The sequence below is a fragment of the Melanerpes formicivorus genome, unplaced genomic scaffold (genome assembly GCF_026170545.1).
Source record: "Melanerpes formicivorus ecotype bairdi unplaced genomic scaffold, bMelFor1.0.p_v2 SCAF_64, whole genome shotgun sequence".
NCBI lineage: Eukaryota > Metazoa > Chordata > Aves > Piciformes > Picidae > Melanerpes > Melanerpes formicivorus.
The window spans coordinates 2,524,530-2,542,597 of NW_027142416.1; the positions used below are offsets into that span (position 1 = coordinate 2,524,530).

The 18,068-nt window shown below is 46.1% G+C and overlaps 1 protein-coding gene across 1 annotated transcript in view; it reads right to left on the reverse strand.

The window, feature by feature from the left end:
• The window catches only part of NAV3 (neuron navigator 3), a 247,750-nt gene that overhangs the window by 160,009 nt on the left and 69,673 nt on the right, over positions 1-18,068 (reverse strand). The window contains exons 2-3 of the mRNA XM_068162432.1: positions 2,702-2,819; positions 1,912-1,964 (exon numbers count right to left, since the gene is read on the reverse strand). Of these exons, the coding sequence (XP_068018533.1) occupies positions 1,912-1,964; positions 2,702-2,819 (171 nt within the window). The remainder of the gene's footprint in view (positions 1-1,911; positions 1,965-2,701; positions 2,820-18,068) is intronic.

Here is an 18,068-nt window from a genome sequence, read left to right on the forward strand (position 1 = left end):
GTCTGGGAAGAATTTCTTCCTAACATCCAGCCTGAACCTCCCCTGGCACATCTTGAGACTGTGCCCTCTTGTTCTGGTGCTGGTTGCCTGGGAGAAGAGACCAACCCCCACCTGGCTACAACCTCCCTTCAGGGAGTTGTAGAGAGCAATAAGGTCTCCCCTGAGCCTCCTCTTCTCCAGGCTAAAACTCAAAACGTTGCTAGAGTGAGCAGTTCTCTCTGCAGCTCGACTGTCATGGAAATGAAGCTTAACAGACACCAGGGTGGGGAGTCCCTCAGCAATCCTACTTGGTCACTATCCCCTTACAGAACCTTGGGAAATTATCCAACTTTTCTGTGCTTTTGTCCTTCCCTACTTGCCTTGCCTGTCTGGAATGGCGGGCTTTAATGTGATTGAAGTAGAGAGTGATTATCTCTTTATCTGTGTAACACTAGAGGTCCGTGCTGGAGTTCCCAACATTCTCAGCCGGGGCCACTAGGTGCTGCTGTAATATGAGTAATTAAAGTAATAGCTATTATCAAGGAAATTTCTGCTACTCTAACTGTGGACTGTTTCAAACATCCTGTAAGCCAGAGGGGAAAAACCCCCAACAACACAAAAAACCAACAAAACCTGTTGTAAAGCTGCAATTCTTTTGAAAGGTGAGAACCAAGAGCCTCAATTCTTCATTTTCCCTTTCACCTTTTGCAGCTTTGCAGAAAAGAAAGGGAAAAAAAAAAAGAGCTGAAATTCTTTCCTCCCCCTTTGAAAAATGCACTGAATGAATGCAATTTTTCTTTTTTTTTCTTACTCCATTTCTACTTTTAATTCCAGCTTCAGCAGTCTGCCCTCATGCAAGCTCATCCAAACCATTAGACTCCAAAGCCCCTGCCAGCCAGACAATCGTGCACCTTATCCACATCCTATTTAGATGTGAGCAGGAGGGCAAAGTCCCCAGCACAGGGGAGCACCTTTGGAACTGCAAATTACTCAGTCAGTGCATGATGATGTTCCTGAGGCTCAGATTTTGTACCTGCCAGCTCCACTGCCTTCTAAGAGGGCTTTATCTTAAAGGCAGTTGACTAGCCACAAACACAGAGGGAGATTAATAAGACTCCATATGAATCACAGCCACAAAAATGCTTTTCGCCTGAGAGTATTAAAATGTCTTTTAAGCAGCTGCCAACTATAGCTCAGAGACCTATATGACTAAAGTGCTATTTCTGAAAGTCTTGGAGTCAGTGCATCTAACTGGACTTTGCAGTGGACAATCCAAAAAGGCTATTTATGTTCAAAAATAATTTGGCAAGCCTTGTTCATCATACCACTTTTCCAGACACTAAGACTCCATTTAAAAATTTACTCTTGGATTTACTGCCCTTAAAACAAAAAAAATAAAACAACAAAAGAAAAAATATACCCCAACAAACCCACCCAAATCTAAAGGAAAATTAAAAGTTAAATGAAATGAAACCATGAAATGAAATGAAATGAAATGAAATGAAATGAAATGAAATGATGAAACAATGAAATTAAATGAAATAATGAAATGAAATGAAATAGTGAAATGAAATGAAATGAAATAATGAAATGAAATTAAATGAAATGAAAATGAACTGAAAATGAAATGAAGTGGCTCATCAGAAGTCCAGGTCTGCTGAGGCACTTCTGGATTAATTAGAAGTGAAGTTTTGCTGCTGGGCTACCTCGAGACCCAAAGTTAGCAAGCACAGGAATGAAGTGAAAAACACAAAACATATGGGGGGAGGGGGGAAGGGGGAAACCCCAAAACTACCAGGTACACAAGATGATAATTAGGAGTTTATCATAAATGTGGGACAGAATATTTACAGCCTAAATATCCCATATTTAAAAGCATTGTAGGAAAGTGCAGAGGCGCCAACACAGATGAAAATTGCATTTTAGTCTTACCATTTGAGACTGGCTCCGGGGACAGCCATTGATAGCTTCAACCTTTTCATTTGCTACACAAAAACAGTGAGGAGAAAAAAACAGAAGTAAACAATCAGATAAAACTTTCCTCTCCTCTCTCTGGCCAAAAAAAAAAAAAAAGCCCAAAACAAAAACAAGCAAAAAAAAAAACCAAAACCCACCCCCAACAACCCGAAACCAGAAGAAGAGCAGAAAAGACAGAGCACTGAAGTGCCCAGGGCTCTGTTGACAGAGAGCTGCTCTCTAAGTGCAGCTCAGCTGTACAGTAACAACACTCTGGTTAGCAGCAGTTGCTGCCACATGCCAAATCACGCGAAGGGGGAAGTGCGAAGGAGGTCGCTGCTAATTCTTCAGCCCCCTGCAAAATAACTGCTGACATGAAACCTTCCACAATTGTCTTTTCAGGGTCAGGATACAGTTTCAAGGCATCCCAGAAAGTATGAGCTCTCCAAGTAACGAAATGCACACATGGGAGACATATGGCTTAATGGAGCATTCATTTCTGACAATTCAAAGTGTGCAAGATACAGCTCTGGCCATTTAAAGTATGGTTAGGCAGCCGCTTCCAAACATGCTCACACAAACATCTCTTTTAATTAAGGCAAGGATGAACCACACAAATATCAGAGACATATGGACCCCGTCAGACTGCATTATTCAGGGTTCATCTTATTGTTAAATACATTCAACTTGAATTATATATACCCCCCCCCCCCCCCTCCCCCGGGAGGAGTCAGCTCGCAGTGCTCCTCTCAGCCCCGGGTCTTACCGATGATCTGGATGATTTCTGCTAGCAGAACTCCATCTGCAATGTCCTGTTGCAAATCCTTGATCAGCCGCTTGTGGCCAGATTTTGCTAGGTAGTGGTTAGCCCAGTCAGTGTAAATCTGCAGAGCAGGGTGGGGGGAGGGGAGGAGGGCACGGGGGAGAGGGAGAAGAGGGAAGAGAAGACAATGAAACTTTTTAAAACAAACATTGGCTTGCACACCAGAACTATATTGGATCACATTCCCGTTTAAGAAGTCAGCACCAAAGGAGACAATTTTAGTGTTGAAGTTTTGGGCCATGAAAAGAAAAAACAGGAAAGAAAAGAAAAGAGAAGAGAAGAGAAAAGCCCCAGCCACGTCCCTCCCCCTTCCATTCTCTGTTTTATTTTAACTTCAAATGATTCAGACTGTTTCATGAGGGTTCAAACTTGCTGTGACCAAGCAAAATTCCCCTTCTGACTACAGAGGAAACTCCTGTCATAAATCAGCCACATCCACTCAGTTCCACCTCCCACCGTGTTTCTACCTCTCTGCACACACACCCCCCCAAGCACCAACTTCCACCCTCCGGGGCTGCCGAAGAGACAGAGACAGCAGAGACGTGTGCCTGTGTTTTGGTAAGACTTCAGCAAGCTGCTGCTGGGGATCTTGCCCCTGGCGACGGCTCTGTGGCAGTTTCTGGGGTCATCACTGTGCCTCCCTGCACAGGGCCAAGTCGTTTGTCCCCCTGTCTGAGGTGCAGCCTGCTGCCATGTGCACAGAGCAGACTGAGAACACCAGATGTACAGTAGTCTCATGGCTGGAATTAGAGTATATATGCTGGAAATACACTGTGCTCTTCCTTTGCCAAAAGAGGAGGGGGGAGAGGGAGGAGGGAGGGTGAGACTGAGCAGCACCAAATACTTAGCAACAGGCAGCACAGAAATGGCACTTATCAACAAAAGGTTGAGAAAGACCAGCTGAACTGCAGCCTCCAAAACAAGGGGGGATGAGGGAGAGGGGTGTTAAGAGGGGGGTTGAAGGCATGATTCTATGGGTAGATTGAGATTGGATGTTAGGAAGAAGTTGTTCCCCATGAGGGTGGTGAGAGACTGGCACAGGTTCCCCAGGGAGGTAATGGAAGCCTCATGCCTGAAGGTTTTGAGGGCCAGGCTGGATGTGTCTGTGAGCAACCTGCTGTAGTGTGAGGTGTCCCTGGCCATGGCAGTGGGGTTGGGGCTGGCTGATCCTTGAGGTTCATTCCAACCCTAACAATTCTATGGTCCTAATTCCATATAGAGTCACACAGAAGTTGTTATTTCTCTGCACGGAGAACAGGACATCTTCAGAAATATGACAGCTTTTTATTACAAACACATATGTATATGTTATATATATTCCCTTCATCTGGAAAGGAAGAATAAACTGCAGCAGGACAGGTTGGGAGGGAATCTGCTGCAGAACAGCCCTGTGGAGAAGGACCTGGGAGTGCTGGTGGGCAGCAAGTTCTGCATGGGACAACAATGTGCCCTGGGGGGCCAAGAGAGCCAATGGGGTCCTGGGGTGCATTCAGAGGAGGGTGTCCAGCAGATCCAGGGAGGTTCTCCTCCCCCTCTACTCTGCCCTGCTGAGACTTCCCCTGGAATATTGCATCCAGTTCTGGGCTCCCCAGTTCAGGAGGGACAGGGATCTGCTGGAGAGAGTCCAAAGGAGAGCTACCAGGATGCCGAAGGGACTGGAGCACTGCCTGATGAGGAGAGGCTGAGAGCCCTGGGGCTGTTCAGTCTGGAGAAGAGAAGACTGAGAGGAGATTTGATCGAGATCTACTAATATCTTAGGGCTGGGGGTCAAGAAGGCTCCCTGTTCAGAGCTGATTGATAAGTCAGTGCATTTTCCAGATATGCTTTATTGTTTTTTTTTCCTTCTTTCCTTCTTCATTTCTGGAAAGCAGCAGTGAGGGGGAAGAAATGGTCTGTAAATGAGGCACAAAAGCAGAGATTTATTGAAGGAGGAAAGCAGGCTCCAGGAGCCTCCAGGTAAAAAATGTGTAATTAGCATCTTATCAAATGACTAAACAGCTCCTGCTCCACCACCACCATTACTGCACCCAGCCCAGAGCTGGGGGCAAGACCCTCACCAGCCAAGATACCACTCAGCGGAGCTCAGCCAGCACCCATGGATGGGATTGGAGGAGTCATCAATCATTGCCCTAACAACTGGGGGGCCACCAGGCCCCCCAGCCTTTGTTGTCACCACCACCATCACCCACTGTGCACCACGGGCACTCACCAGGGTGAGAGGAGGATCCTCAGCCCAGATGGGCTCAGCTTAAGGCTGCTGTCTTTCCTGGTGGGATTAAATAGGGGAGTGGGTGTGGAGGGCCAAGTGGTCACACATGGGGTGGGAGGAGATTCCAACAGAGTCCAGGTGCTCTGGGTTTGAGAGGAAAAGGGGGAAACGGAGCAAAACTAGAAATGGGTAGATTGAGATTAGATGTTAGGAAGAAGTTCTTCCCCATGAGGGTGGTGAGACAGTGTCACAGGTTGCCCAGGGAGGTGGTGCAAGCCTCATCCCTGGAGGTTTGAAGACCAGGCTGGATGTAGCTGTGAGCAAGCCGCTGTAGTGTGAGATGTCCCTGGCCATGGCAGGGAGGTTGGAACTGGATGATCCTTGAGATCCCTTCCAACCCTGACAATTCTGATTCTATGAAAGTAGATGTTGATTCTCCAGGTAAGCTCTGGGCTGGACATTTCTCTGCCCTGGCTCTGCCACAGATATCCTTGGTGTCCTAAGCAAGTAGTTGATGATTTTGGCCTCTGTTTCTCTGGTCACAAAGTTGGGTTCTAACCCCTCTCTCCCAAGGGTCCATGAGATGAAATAAAAGGATGTTTATAAAGTGATCTCATGTTGGTGTTATGGAAGAGGTGCAATTCCCACATTTCCAAACCATGTTCTCAGCAGAGACAGAGCCCTAGCTGTTACATGTACCTCCAGAGTGGCGTTGTCACATGTGTCTGATTTCTCTGTGTGGCAGCATCCTGCACAGTGGGAGGTTCTGCAGAAGTCCTTTTCTATTTTTTTGTGAAGTGAGGAGAGGCCACAGACATCCTGAAAAGGGAGCCAGTGCTGGCTGCCAAGGGCCATTGATACCTCCAGCTGTGTGCCACCCCTGCACTGAGCTCTGCTAGTCTGAGCTGCTTCTGCGTGCTGGGGCACAGCAGAATGGTGTGAGCCCCTCCTAGGGGGGCACTCTTCCTTCCACAGGTGAAGTCTGTTCCTCTCCTCACCCAAAGGGAACCTGGTTCCCCTTGGTGTGCTGTAGGTGTTACTGAAAGCTCTCTCAGTGTCTGGGTATGCCTTATGAAATCATGGAATCACAGAACCGTTAGGGTTGGAAGGGACCTCAAGGATCACCTCCCAGCCTGTCCTGCTGCAGTTTATTCTTTCTTTCCAGATGAAGGGAATATATATAACATATACATATGCGTTTGTAATAAAAAAGCTGTCATATTTCTGAAGATGTCCTGTTCTCCATGCAAAGAAATAATAACTTCTGTGTGACTCTATAGGGAATTAGGATCATAGAATTGTTAGGGTTGGAAGAGACCTCAAGGATCATCCAGTTCCAACCCCCCTGCCACGGCCAGGGACACCTCACACTACAGCAGGTTGCTCACAGACACATCCAGCCTGCTATTCAAAACCTTCTAGTTTTGCTCCATTCCCCCCAGTCCTATCACTCCCTGACACCCTCAAAAGTCCCTCCCCAGCTTTCTTGGAGCCCACTTCAGATCCTGGAAGGCCACAAGAAGGTCTCCTGGGAGCCTTCTCCTCTCCAGACTGCACAGCCTCAATTCCCTCAGTCTGTCTCCATAACAGAGCAGCTCCAGCCCTCTGCTCATCCTTGTGGACCTTCACAGGACATGTTCCACACAGCAAATGCTCACTGCTCAGCCCATGTTCACATCCTAAGGATTCCTTTGCTCTCTGAGTACCTCTGTCACAAATTTTATCCTTCTTCATTAAAAGAGGCGGAAAATAGGTCTACTCATTTCTTCCCTTTTTCCTGCAGGGGATCACCAGGTGGTTTGCCATCGTTTTCTTAGCAGCTTTATATACTTCCACAGAATTAAATTGTGGAAGTGGATTCAGCTCCCCTATAGCCAAAGGAGCCCTAAATTTCCCTGCTGCACCCAGAACTCTGCTTCAGTGGCCTGTGTTTTCACTCTCCAATACCCTTTTTTTAATGAGTGATATGAAAGGCTGCATTGAAATGCTTTTTAAAGCCAGCTGTAGCTCAGGAAGTTTCTTCATCAACCATATTTAATGAAGGCCAATGTGTGTGTGGGGGGGTGTCTCTAAAGATTTTTATGGACACTTTTAGTGTGAGGTGTCCCTGCCTGTGGCAGGGGGGCTGGAACTGGATAGTCCTCGGGGTCCCTTGCATCCCTAACAATTCTGTGATTCTATGATGATAAAAGATACATCCCACACCCACAGCATCATGCACTCCCTGCTACTACCATTGCAACTTCAGCTATTCTTGTACAGTAATGTCTCAGCTATATTTTCTGAGCTATCACTATAAGCAGAACTATTTTCTGTATTCCAATGAAACTGATGTCCTGGAACACACAGAATTTGATACCTACTAATATTAGTTTAGTTTGGTTTCATATTACAAATAAAAATACTCACCAAGCATTTCCTTTTTTACTTGTCACACCCACACACAATTTCTTGAACCCATCCTAAATCTGACTACAATTTGAACTATGCTCTCCATATGAGCAGCTGCTTTGCAAGTAGCTAATACTCAAAGAATGGACTTCCCCCACCAATCCCCTTCATAAGTTTCTTCTCTCATTAATTGAAAAGTGACAAGCACAAAGAATGTAAGCAGTGTTCTGTAAACCAAAGATGAATAGAATGGAATGGAATAGAATGGAATAAACCAGGTTGGAAGAGACCTTCAAGATCATCGTGTCCAACCTATCATCCAACACCACCTAATCAACTAAACCATGGCACCAAGCACCCTGTCAAGTCTCCTCCTGAACACCTCCAATGATGCTGACTCCACCACCTCCCTGGGCAGCCCATTCCAATGGGCAATCACTCTCTCTGTGTAGAATTTCTTCCCAACCTCCAGCCTAAACCTCCCCTGACACAGCTTGAGACTGTGTCCTCTTGTTCTGGTACTGGGTGCCTGGGAGAAGAGACCAACCTGTGCCTGTCTACAACCTCCCTTCAGGAAGTTGTAGAGAGCAAGAAGGTCACCCCTGAGCCTCCTCTTCTCCAGGCTAAGCAACCCCAGCTCCCTCAGCCTCTCCTCATAGGGCTTGTGTTCCAAGCCCCTCACCAACTTTATTGCCCTTCTCTGGACTCGTTCCAGCAAGTCAACATCCTTCCTAAACTGAGGGGCCCAGAACTGGGCACAGGACTCAAGGTGTGGCCTAACCAGTGCAGTGTACAGGGGCAGAATGACTTCCCTGCTCCTGCTGGCCACACTGTTCCTGATGCAGGCCAGGATGCCATTGGCCCTCTTGGCTGCCTGGGCACACTTCAGGCTCATGTTCAGCCTACCATCGACCAGTACCCCCAGGTCCCTCTCTGCCTGGCTGCTCTCCAGCCACTCTGACCCCAGCCTGTAGCACTGCATGGGGTTGCTGTGGCAAATGTGCAGAACCCGGCACTTGGATGTGTTAAATCTCATGCCCTTGGACTCTGCCCATCTGTCCAGCCACTTCATACCAAAACTTCAGTGATGGTATTTTGATACTTATGCAATAGTAGGGGAAAAAATAAAATAAAATACTGGGAGGAAGGAGTGGCAGAAGAGGAGGTCGGTTGCTTCAGCAGTATTCCAAGAAAAATACAGTGGGATCTTGTTTTTAAGAGAGACAATACCAACACTCAGCTGGCAGTGGAATGTCACATTTAATTCAACCTCTTTCTGTAAGGATTACAGCTTGCATCTCTTTCTCTCTGTCACTGTAGGATGCCCCTTCTCATTCATCATCAATCATAGGTTGGACTTGATGCTCTCTCAGGTCTTTTCCAACTGGATTGATTCTATGACTCTTTGATCTCACTCTTCCACAGACCCAACTGCTCAGGTGTCAGCTGTACAAAATGAAAAGCATGTAGACAGACCTATGAAATGGTAGTAATGTGTGTACAGTGGTATGTTCTCTTTAGATTAATTTCTCTGATGCAAATGAAGGGTGGTTGTAGCCAGGAAGGGGTTGGTCTCTTCTCCCAGGCAACCAGCACCAGAACAAGGGGACACAGTCTCAAGCTGTGCCAGGGGAAGTTTAGGCTCGAGGTGAGGGGAACGTTCTTCACCGAGTGAGTCGTTCTCCATTGGAATGTGCTGCCCAGGGAGGTGGTGGAGTCACCATCCCTGGAGGTGTTCAAGAGGGGATTGGATGTGGCACTTGGTGCTATGGTCTAGTCATGAGGTCTGTGGTGACAGGTTGGACTCGATGATCCTCGAGGTCTCTTCCAACCTTGGTGATGCTGTGATACTGTGAAATATAAGGAGAAGCAGAGCCTCCCCTCTCCACACTTTTGCCGTGTCACTGTAACTGCACCTGTTTGATATTTTATCTTTGACTCCTTGGGATGACACAAAGCTCCAGTGCACATCGTCACCAACAACACTCAGTTTTCAAAGGATAGAAAAGTCACGCAGCACAAAAGGCAAAAAACCTTCATGCAACAGTCTGCTTTGTATAGGTGCCCTCCTTTCAATGGGTGCTGAGCACCTCTGAGGAGGAGCTGTGAGCAGCGCTTCCCCCTCCTATTCAGACCTGGCGGCGGTCCCGTCCTGCACTAACTATGCAGTAATATTTCCCCCAAATCCCCTTATCTGAGATTTTTCTGTGATGAGTCTGTTTCAGAGAAGCACACAGACACGAACGTTCGCCGTTGCCGCACTTCCTCCCCGCTCCGCTGGTCGCCCCAGTAACCTCCTGCCTTACAGCTGCGCCCGGGGCCAGCCGCTGCAGGCTTACTCATTTCCTCCCCAAGCTTCCTCCCCTGCCACCCTCGCTCCGCAGCCGTGGCTGTCCAGGGAGCAGATGACCTCAGCGGCAAGCTCCGGCCGCGGACAGCCTCCGGGAGAGCCACGGTTCTCTGTGACGGGGAGGAGCGGTCGGGAACGCGGCAGCCCCGACCCTGCGCCCGGGTGGTCCGAGCCCCGTCCTGGCGCCCGGGGGCTGAACTGCTTGCAGCACACCAAGCCGGGTTTGACAGGGCAACCCCCAGCTCGGCCACAGCCTGCTCATGTTAACAACGCTTTCCCCAAGCATTCCTCAACCGCTCGTCATCCTAACCTTCGGGAGAGCAGAGGAAATCAACTCTGATACCCAAATATAGTTAGGAACTTCACCTCCATGCTTCACACGGAGCTACAAGCGCGATAGAGCTGCTTGGCAGGAGCTGTATGGAACAAAGCACTTTGTAACGCGGTAGTTTAAGGAAGTCGGGGGGGGGGGTGTTTCTCGCAGGTTCCTGCCTGGCTTGGAAAGTGATTTACTCATAAACCATGTAATTATGCATCAGGCAATGCTATCGTGCATCCTCTTTAAAATTAATCCAGAAATGCTACCACCCACAACCAGTGCCAAGTGGGAAATGTCAGATGGGTTTCAGAAGCACAGTCGGCCTAATGCAATAATAATGCATGACACTTCATTAGTGTCTTCCACTAAATCAGCTCAACATGCCTCCCTGACACAAATGAGATTGCTCCTATTATTTATTATTTCTTTGGATGTGGAGAAACTGAGGAATAAAGGCTTTCTTGGCAGGTTTTGTTATTGCTGGTGGGGTTTTTTTTTGGTGCTTGTTGGTTCATTTTGGTTGGTGGGTTGGGATTTCTTTTTGTTTTGTTTTGCTTTGTTTGTTTTGCTTTGTTTTGGTTTTGTTGTATTTTTTTGGCTGGTTTGTTTGTTTGTTTGTTTATTAATGTGCTTCACTCCAGGGCAAGCAGAGATGAGAACACAGCCCAAATACTCTGAGTTGCAATCATTTCTTCTATATGCCTTTTTGCTTTTTAAATCAGACAGTTTTATAAATAGGCTTGGTGGGAAAAAGCATATTCCAAGAATCAGGATCCTTCTGCATATTTTTTGCTTGTCTGCTGCAGAATATAGAGTTTCAGATCTGAAAATGGTCTCCTGTTGCTATCAAGGAGACAGATTTCCATACTTGGAGTATGTCTCTGCCACTCCCTTATGTGCCCGTGCTGCTGCTTAGGAAGGACAACAGTTGCTGCCAGCTGAGTTGCCAAGAACTGATGGCAGGTCTCCATGTCATTTAGGAGGACAGGTTATGTTTGAAAGAATATTTAAAGATTCTTCCACTACATGAAAAACTTTCCTGTCTAGGTATGTGGCAATAAACAGGCAGTATCCAGTTCTCATCCCTTACCCTTCAAAATAGGGAGACAACTCTAGGAGACAACTCTATCCTTACTCATTAGCATGAAAGAATCTAATTGCTGTCCTCCAGTGCTCAATCTCATGCTCTCATCTCTGCCAGATATCATCCTGAATACCTCTGGGGCTGGGGAGGCTTTGCAAGAACTCTCTATCTGTCCAGGGCCTCCATTTTCCCAAAGGAACCTTAGGCAGCAACAAACTTCCCATAGTTCTTTTTCTTTCCTGATTATCTTGTAGCAAAAACCAACCAACCAACCAACCAAACAAAAAAAAACCAAACCAAAACCCCAAACAAAAAAATTCAACAAAAGCCCAACAACAACAAACAACCCCAAACTAAATAAATAAATAAATAATTGGAGAAACCGAACAAAAAGTTACCTATTACAAAAACTGTTGCCAGCAGTATACCTGGGCTGCAAATCACAGCAACACACAATACTGCTTTTAACACAACAGCATTCTGCCTGGATCATAGAAATACAGTTAATAATCCTCTGTTGTTGGTGTTGCTTTTGTTTAAGCTTTAATTTCATCTGGAATAAAGGAAAATGAAAGAGTTCAAAAGCACCAAGACCAGAATTTTAAGTCAGCCAGGAGAGTCTGAGAGCCCTGGGGCTGTTCAGTGTGGAGAGGAGAAGACCAAGAGGGGATCTGATCAATGTTTATAAATATCTGACGGCTGGGGGTCAAGAAGGAGGGCACAGGCTCTGCTCACTTGCACCCTGTGACAGGAGAAGGGGCAATGGATAGAAACTCCAGCACAGGAGGTTCCACCTCAACATGAGGAGGAACTTCTTCACTCTGAGGGTCGCAGAACACTGGAACAGGCTGCCCAGGGAGGTTGTGGAGTCTCCTTCTATGGAGACTTTCCAGCCCTGTCTGGATACATTCCTGTGTGACCTGCGCTGGATTCCATGGTTCTGCTCTGGGTGGGATGTTGGACTTGACGAGCTTTGGAGGTCCCTTCCAACCCCTAGCATCCTATGAGCCTGTGATCCATAGTGGAAATGTGTCACTGTTAACTGAATAAAAGGGCTGTGTAAATTTCTAGTGTATTTACCAGACTTAAAATGCTGCTGTTGGAGACAACTCAGAGTTGACAGCACTTAAGAGATTTTCACCCACAGATGCTTGTTCAAATCATGCTTGCAGAAGGAGAGTTTGATGACTTGTTTCTGTTACTCTCCAGTATGCTACCAAAAGGGCCATAGGGGCTGTATATCTATTTCCTGGGCCATGTTCCAGTTGTGTGGCCCACCCTGGATGTTGAACACACCCCAGAGCCTATATAACAGTCCCAGAGGCTCTGATTAAGAGGATTTTCTAGAGGAGAGGGCATGACCACAACTCTATTTCAACGTAGCTATTCTTGGCTAGTAAGTTGTGGGTAGTAAAACATGTGTTAAGAGTGTCCTTGAAGCTATTTGTATTTATAAAGAGAAGCTGAGCACTGACTAGCATTAGCATAGGGCAAGGAAGTCAGACTGCCATGAGATGCCTTTCCCCTTCCCACTGTATACACTGAGGGAGATGTAACTGGAAGGCAGGATCTGACCTTCTTAATGAAGATTATTACTCTGGGTTGAAAAAGAATTTTTTCTTAGTTGCAGTTCTCCACTTAGCAAGGAAAAAGGCTAACTGTGAATGCAATGGTTCATATCTAGACTACCATAAGAGATCAAGCACAGGAATCATGTCCAGATATAACAGCCTACAGAAAACACCTTGTGACTCATTTGCTATAGGGTAAAGCTTAGGGTTAGAGGTGGCTTTTCTTTTGGCTTGCTTTTAATATTAAGCAAATTACATGCAAAGGAAAAATATTTATGCAATTAAAAATATATGGCCAGAAGATGGAACTAGAACAACTTAGTTTTAAGGCAAGAAGGTGTGTCCAGAGAAGGGCCACGAGGATGAGCAGAGGGCTGGAGCTGCTCTGCTATGGAGACAGACTGAAAGAGTTGGGGCTGTTCAGTCTGGAGAAGAGAAGGCTCCCAGGAGACCTAATTGTGGCCTTCCAGGATCTGAAGTGGGCTCCAAGAAAGCTGGGGAGGGACTTTTGAGGGTGCCAGGGAGGGATAGGACTGGGGGAGATAGAGCAAAACTGGAAATGGGTAGATTGAGATTGGATGTTAGGAAGAAGTTGTTCCCCATGAGGGTGGTGAGAGACTGGCACAGGTTGCCCAGGGAGGTGGTGGAAGCCTCATCCCTGGAGGTGTTTTACAGCCAGGCTGGATGTGGCTGTGAGCAACCTGCTGTAGTGTGAGGTGTCCCTGGCCATGGCAGGGGGTTTGGAACTGGCTGATCCCTGAGGTCCCTTCCAACCCTGACAATTCTATGATTCTGTGCATGAAAATGCAATGAGTATTAAATGGCATTCCACAACACCCTGCTTCTGAACCATGCTGAGCAAACCGTGCTGAACAATTATGAATTAAGGACTGGAAACCATTTAGGAGGACACATCCCAATTAACCAAAATGTCAGAATCCCCGTAGTATGATTCTATTTTGTAAACAGCAGCACACATCCCTCAACATCAGACAGCAATTTTAAGATAAAAATATAATTAAATAGAACTGTGCTAAGCCCAGCTAAGGAAATGAACAGAAACAATACTCTTCAACAATCACTGGCGAGCTTTAGCTGACTGACCCAGCTTTAAGGGGGTGATTTATATTCCCGAGCTTCAATTACCTGTTGTGATCTATTCAGATTCAGAAGATACAGAATTAACCAGGTTGGAAAAGACCTTTGAGATCATCAAGTCCAACCATGACCCAACATCTCCTGACAACTAAACTATGGCTCCAAGTGCCACATCCAAGCCTTTCCTGAACACCTCCAGGGATGGTGACTCCACCACCTCCCTGGGCAGCACATTGCAGTGGCCAATCTCTCTGTCTGGGAAGAATTTCTTCCTAACATCCAGCCTAAACCTCCCCTGGCACAGCTTGAGACTGTGTTCTCTTGTTCTGGTGCTGGTTGCCTGCCTGGGAGAAGAGGCCAACCTCCACCTGGCTACAAGTAATCACCCAAGTAACATTTACACTGACTTACTGTGTTTTCTTCCTTCTCATCTCTTAACACATCCTAGCTCAGAATGCATTTCAATCGTGTGTTTGAGGCTGGCATTCACCAGTGCCACGAGGGCATGATTTTTGTGTTGGGTTTGCTCGGGCTGGCTTTGAGAATAATCACACCCATTTGCACTACAGTTCAGTCGTATAGTTTTGTTACTGGCTTGCTGCAGCTGCTCCTCAACCCTGTGCAATAGCAATAAAGAACCACAAGAAGGAGCCAGATACTCAGCCTGCAGCTGCAGGGGATCCAACCAGGCCTCTGCTTCTCTGCAGACCTGTGCTGCTTCGAAGCCATCCATGCAGGTTAAGGGAGTTGACCACAGTTATTAGTACTGGCCTCCAGCTGCCTTTAATTATCAGGAGACAATACTAAGTGACACACAAAGTGATCCTCCAAAACTGCCAACCTTCTGTTCTAAATGCTCCATACACTTGCCTGTCAAACTTTGGAATTAATTTCCTAGATATATTCCCTAATGTGTATTTCAGCAACGGTTTAGTAAAGTGCAGTAAAAATACAAGAGCCATTATTCAATGCAGCTTTTTACATACAGCACTGATTAAAACTCATATCTCAGTTTGGGTTATAACAGCAAGGAAGGGGAGAATTCCCTTATTGCTCTCTACAACTGCCTGAAGGGAGGTTGTAGCCAGGAGGGGGTTGGTCTCTTCTCCCAGGCACCCAGCACCAGAACAAGAGGATACAGTTGCAAGCTGTGCCAGGGGAGGTTCAGGCTGGAGGTGAGGAGAAAGCTCATCTCAGATGCCCATTGGCTCCAAGTGCCACATCTAATCCTTTTTTGAATACCTCCAGGGATGGTGACTCCACCACCTCCCTGGGCAGCACATTCCCATGGCCAATCTCTCTGTCTGGGAAGAATTTCTTCCTAACATCCATCCCGAACCTCCCCTGGCACACCTTGAGACTGTGTCCTCTTGTTCTGAAATCAGGGAGCAATTCGCAGAACAAGAACATCCTTACTTTGCTGATTCCTTTTTGTCGATGTTCATCAGCAAGAATCTGCTCTTGGTATCATCCAGACCATTCCTGGATGGAGCGGGCACATGCCTTAGAAAAGCAGCAACAGGGCTCCCCTCACATGGAGCTGAGGAGATTCCACTGTGAAACTCCTCCAGATTTTCCCATCAAAGCTCATTTTAAGGATTTATAACTTGGACCAAGACATTCTTTCCACACTGTGATTTGGCATTAAAGAACTTGGCCCAAGGATCAAAACAAGCCTCTTTTCCAGCTCTTCTTTTCAAGTGTGGGAAAGCAAATTTCTGATATGTAAAGATGCAAAAATATTGAGGGCATACTTTTGTTCTCTTGTTGCAAGAAAACAGTGGCAAATGAGACCACAACTGGCTTTAAATGCAAAAGTCTCCATCTAGCTTGGACTTTTTGAGGCTTAGAAACTGATTTGAATTGTCTGGCTTCCTCTCATGTGGAAGAATGGCTTTGCAAATCAAAACAAACAAACTAAACTCTTTGCTTTCTGAGCTGCATATATTAGAGCAAGGCACTCTGGCTCCTGCTTATTTCTTCTCTGGGCTTTGATGTTTAAAATTTGTTTGTCACCAACTCGTATAATTTCACTGTCAGTAAATGCTTTGCACATTCATCATGCCAGCCAGGTGCTAAAGTGAGACAACATTCCTCACAGCATCACAGAGTGGTAGGGGCTGGAAGGGACCTCCAGAGATCATCCAGCCCAACCCCCCTGCCAGAGCAGGGTCACCTAGAGCAGATCACACAGGAACACATCCAGGCAGGGCTTGAATATCTCCACAGAGGGAGACTCCACAACCCCCCTGCGCAGCCTGCTCCAGGGTTCTGTCACCCTCACAGAGAAATAATTCTTCCTCCTGTTTCCATGGAACTTCCTCTGCCTCAGCTTCCACCACTGCCCCTTGTGCTGCCATTAGGCATCACCCAGCAGAGCCTGGCTCCAGCCTCTGGGCACTCACCCTGCACATCTTCATCAACAGGAATGAGGTCACCACTTCAGGCTCCTCCTCTCCAAGCTACAGAACCCTCAGCTCCCTCAAGCTCTCTTCATAAGGAAGATCTTTCACTCCCCTAATAAGCTTTCTGGTGCTATTAAGTAAACATGGCAATGATTTCAAACCCAAGTGATCTGGGCCTCTTCTTCCTGTCATTCAGTTTCTATTAAAAGAGGTCTTGGTGGTGAATGTGGGAGTGGTAATGGTTGTGTGTGCACAACCATTTTACCTTTTGCTACCCTGATGGAGATTAGGGAAATTAAATTATGCTTGCATATATATAGATTTATTGATAGTTTTTTATATATATATATATATATAATTTATATACACTTATTCAGTTCAAGTCATGTAAATCAGTGTTTTACAATGTGAAAGCCTAAGGATGTAGCTCACTGCAATGAAAATGCCAGTTTGAGACTTCTTTCCCTTTGAGGCTGTTTGAGGGCCTGCCCAAAATGAGCATCTGCCCATTCTGATGATATGATTTAAATCTGTAATCATCCAGCACAATAAATTTTAGGAGTTAAATTCTGCTAGAGAGTAACCTGAAACAGCAAAAGGAAGACAATCCTTTCAGCCTAGTTTTTGACAAGAGAAGATGTTCCATCCCCAGTGAGATGCCATGTTACATTCTTCCCCATTTCTTAAGAAGTTACTCATCTTATGCACAGCTTTTTGCAACCCAAACAAGGCAGGAAAAAACATACTATGAGAAGAAAAAAAAGACTTGTAGATTCCTACCAAAAATGTTCTGAAAAACCTTTCATTTCTGTTACAGAAGGGAAGATTTGCCTCAGTGCCTCTTGTGAAGGTTCTGGCTGCGTATCACATGGGAAGAGGGAGTATCTCAAGACAGGAGGTCCCTCTGAGCTGGGGACTGTCCTTCATGTGTGATCAACCTGCAGCCTCTGGTGCAAAACTTCTCATGTATGACTCACCTTTTCAGTTCTGCTGCACACCTCTGTAGGCCTACACCACAGTCCAGAGTAACATCAAAGATATGTCCCTCACGACATTCATGACCTATGATTTACTACTGGAGATGATGAAAAATGTCTCTTAACTCTGCATTAAAATAGCAAACTCAAGATCCACCCACTGTGCCCTCCACACAACAAAAGTAGATCTAGCAAGAGATAAATGCACCACTTCCAATTAAAGAGGATTTTAATACCCAACTAGAACATTCTTATGTTGATTATTAGCATACTTCTATGTGAATTTTAGGTCTATAGATCAAGGAAGGAATCCTAGATAATGGTAATAAAGATGGATAACAACCTTAAGCTTCTATGTGCTATCTTCCATTATACTGCAAGTTCTTTTATGAAGGGTCAGGGCTCAGCTACGTAAAGATCCACCCTGACTTAAGTGAAATCAAGTTCTTTATTGAGGCTTTGGTGCAGGGCAAGTTTGCAGCTGTGCTAGGCACACAATCACACAGAATCACAGACTGTTAGGGCCTGGAAGGGACCTCCAGAGATCATCCAGTGTGACCCCCCTGCCAGAGCAGGATCACCTAGGACAGGTCACACAGGAACACATCCAGATGGGTCTTGAAAGTCTCCAGAGAAGAACACTCCATAACCTAGGCTGCTGCAATGCCAAAATCACTGGCCATCAGCCCAGCTAGTTCTGTTCCTGGTACTCATCTGTTACACGCTGGATTTACTCAACAGGAAGATGCTCATGGTTTTGGTTTGCACCTGTACAGCACCAAGAGAAATCATTCATATGGACACCTGGACTTCAAAGTAGTGTCCAAACTATGACATCTGTATCTCTCCTTCACAGATGCCTATTTTTCTTTTTTTGCATCACAAGAATATGCCATGAATTTCAGG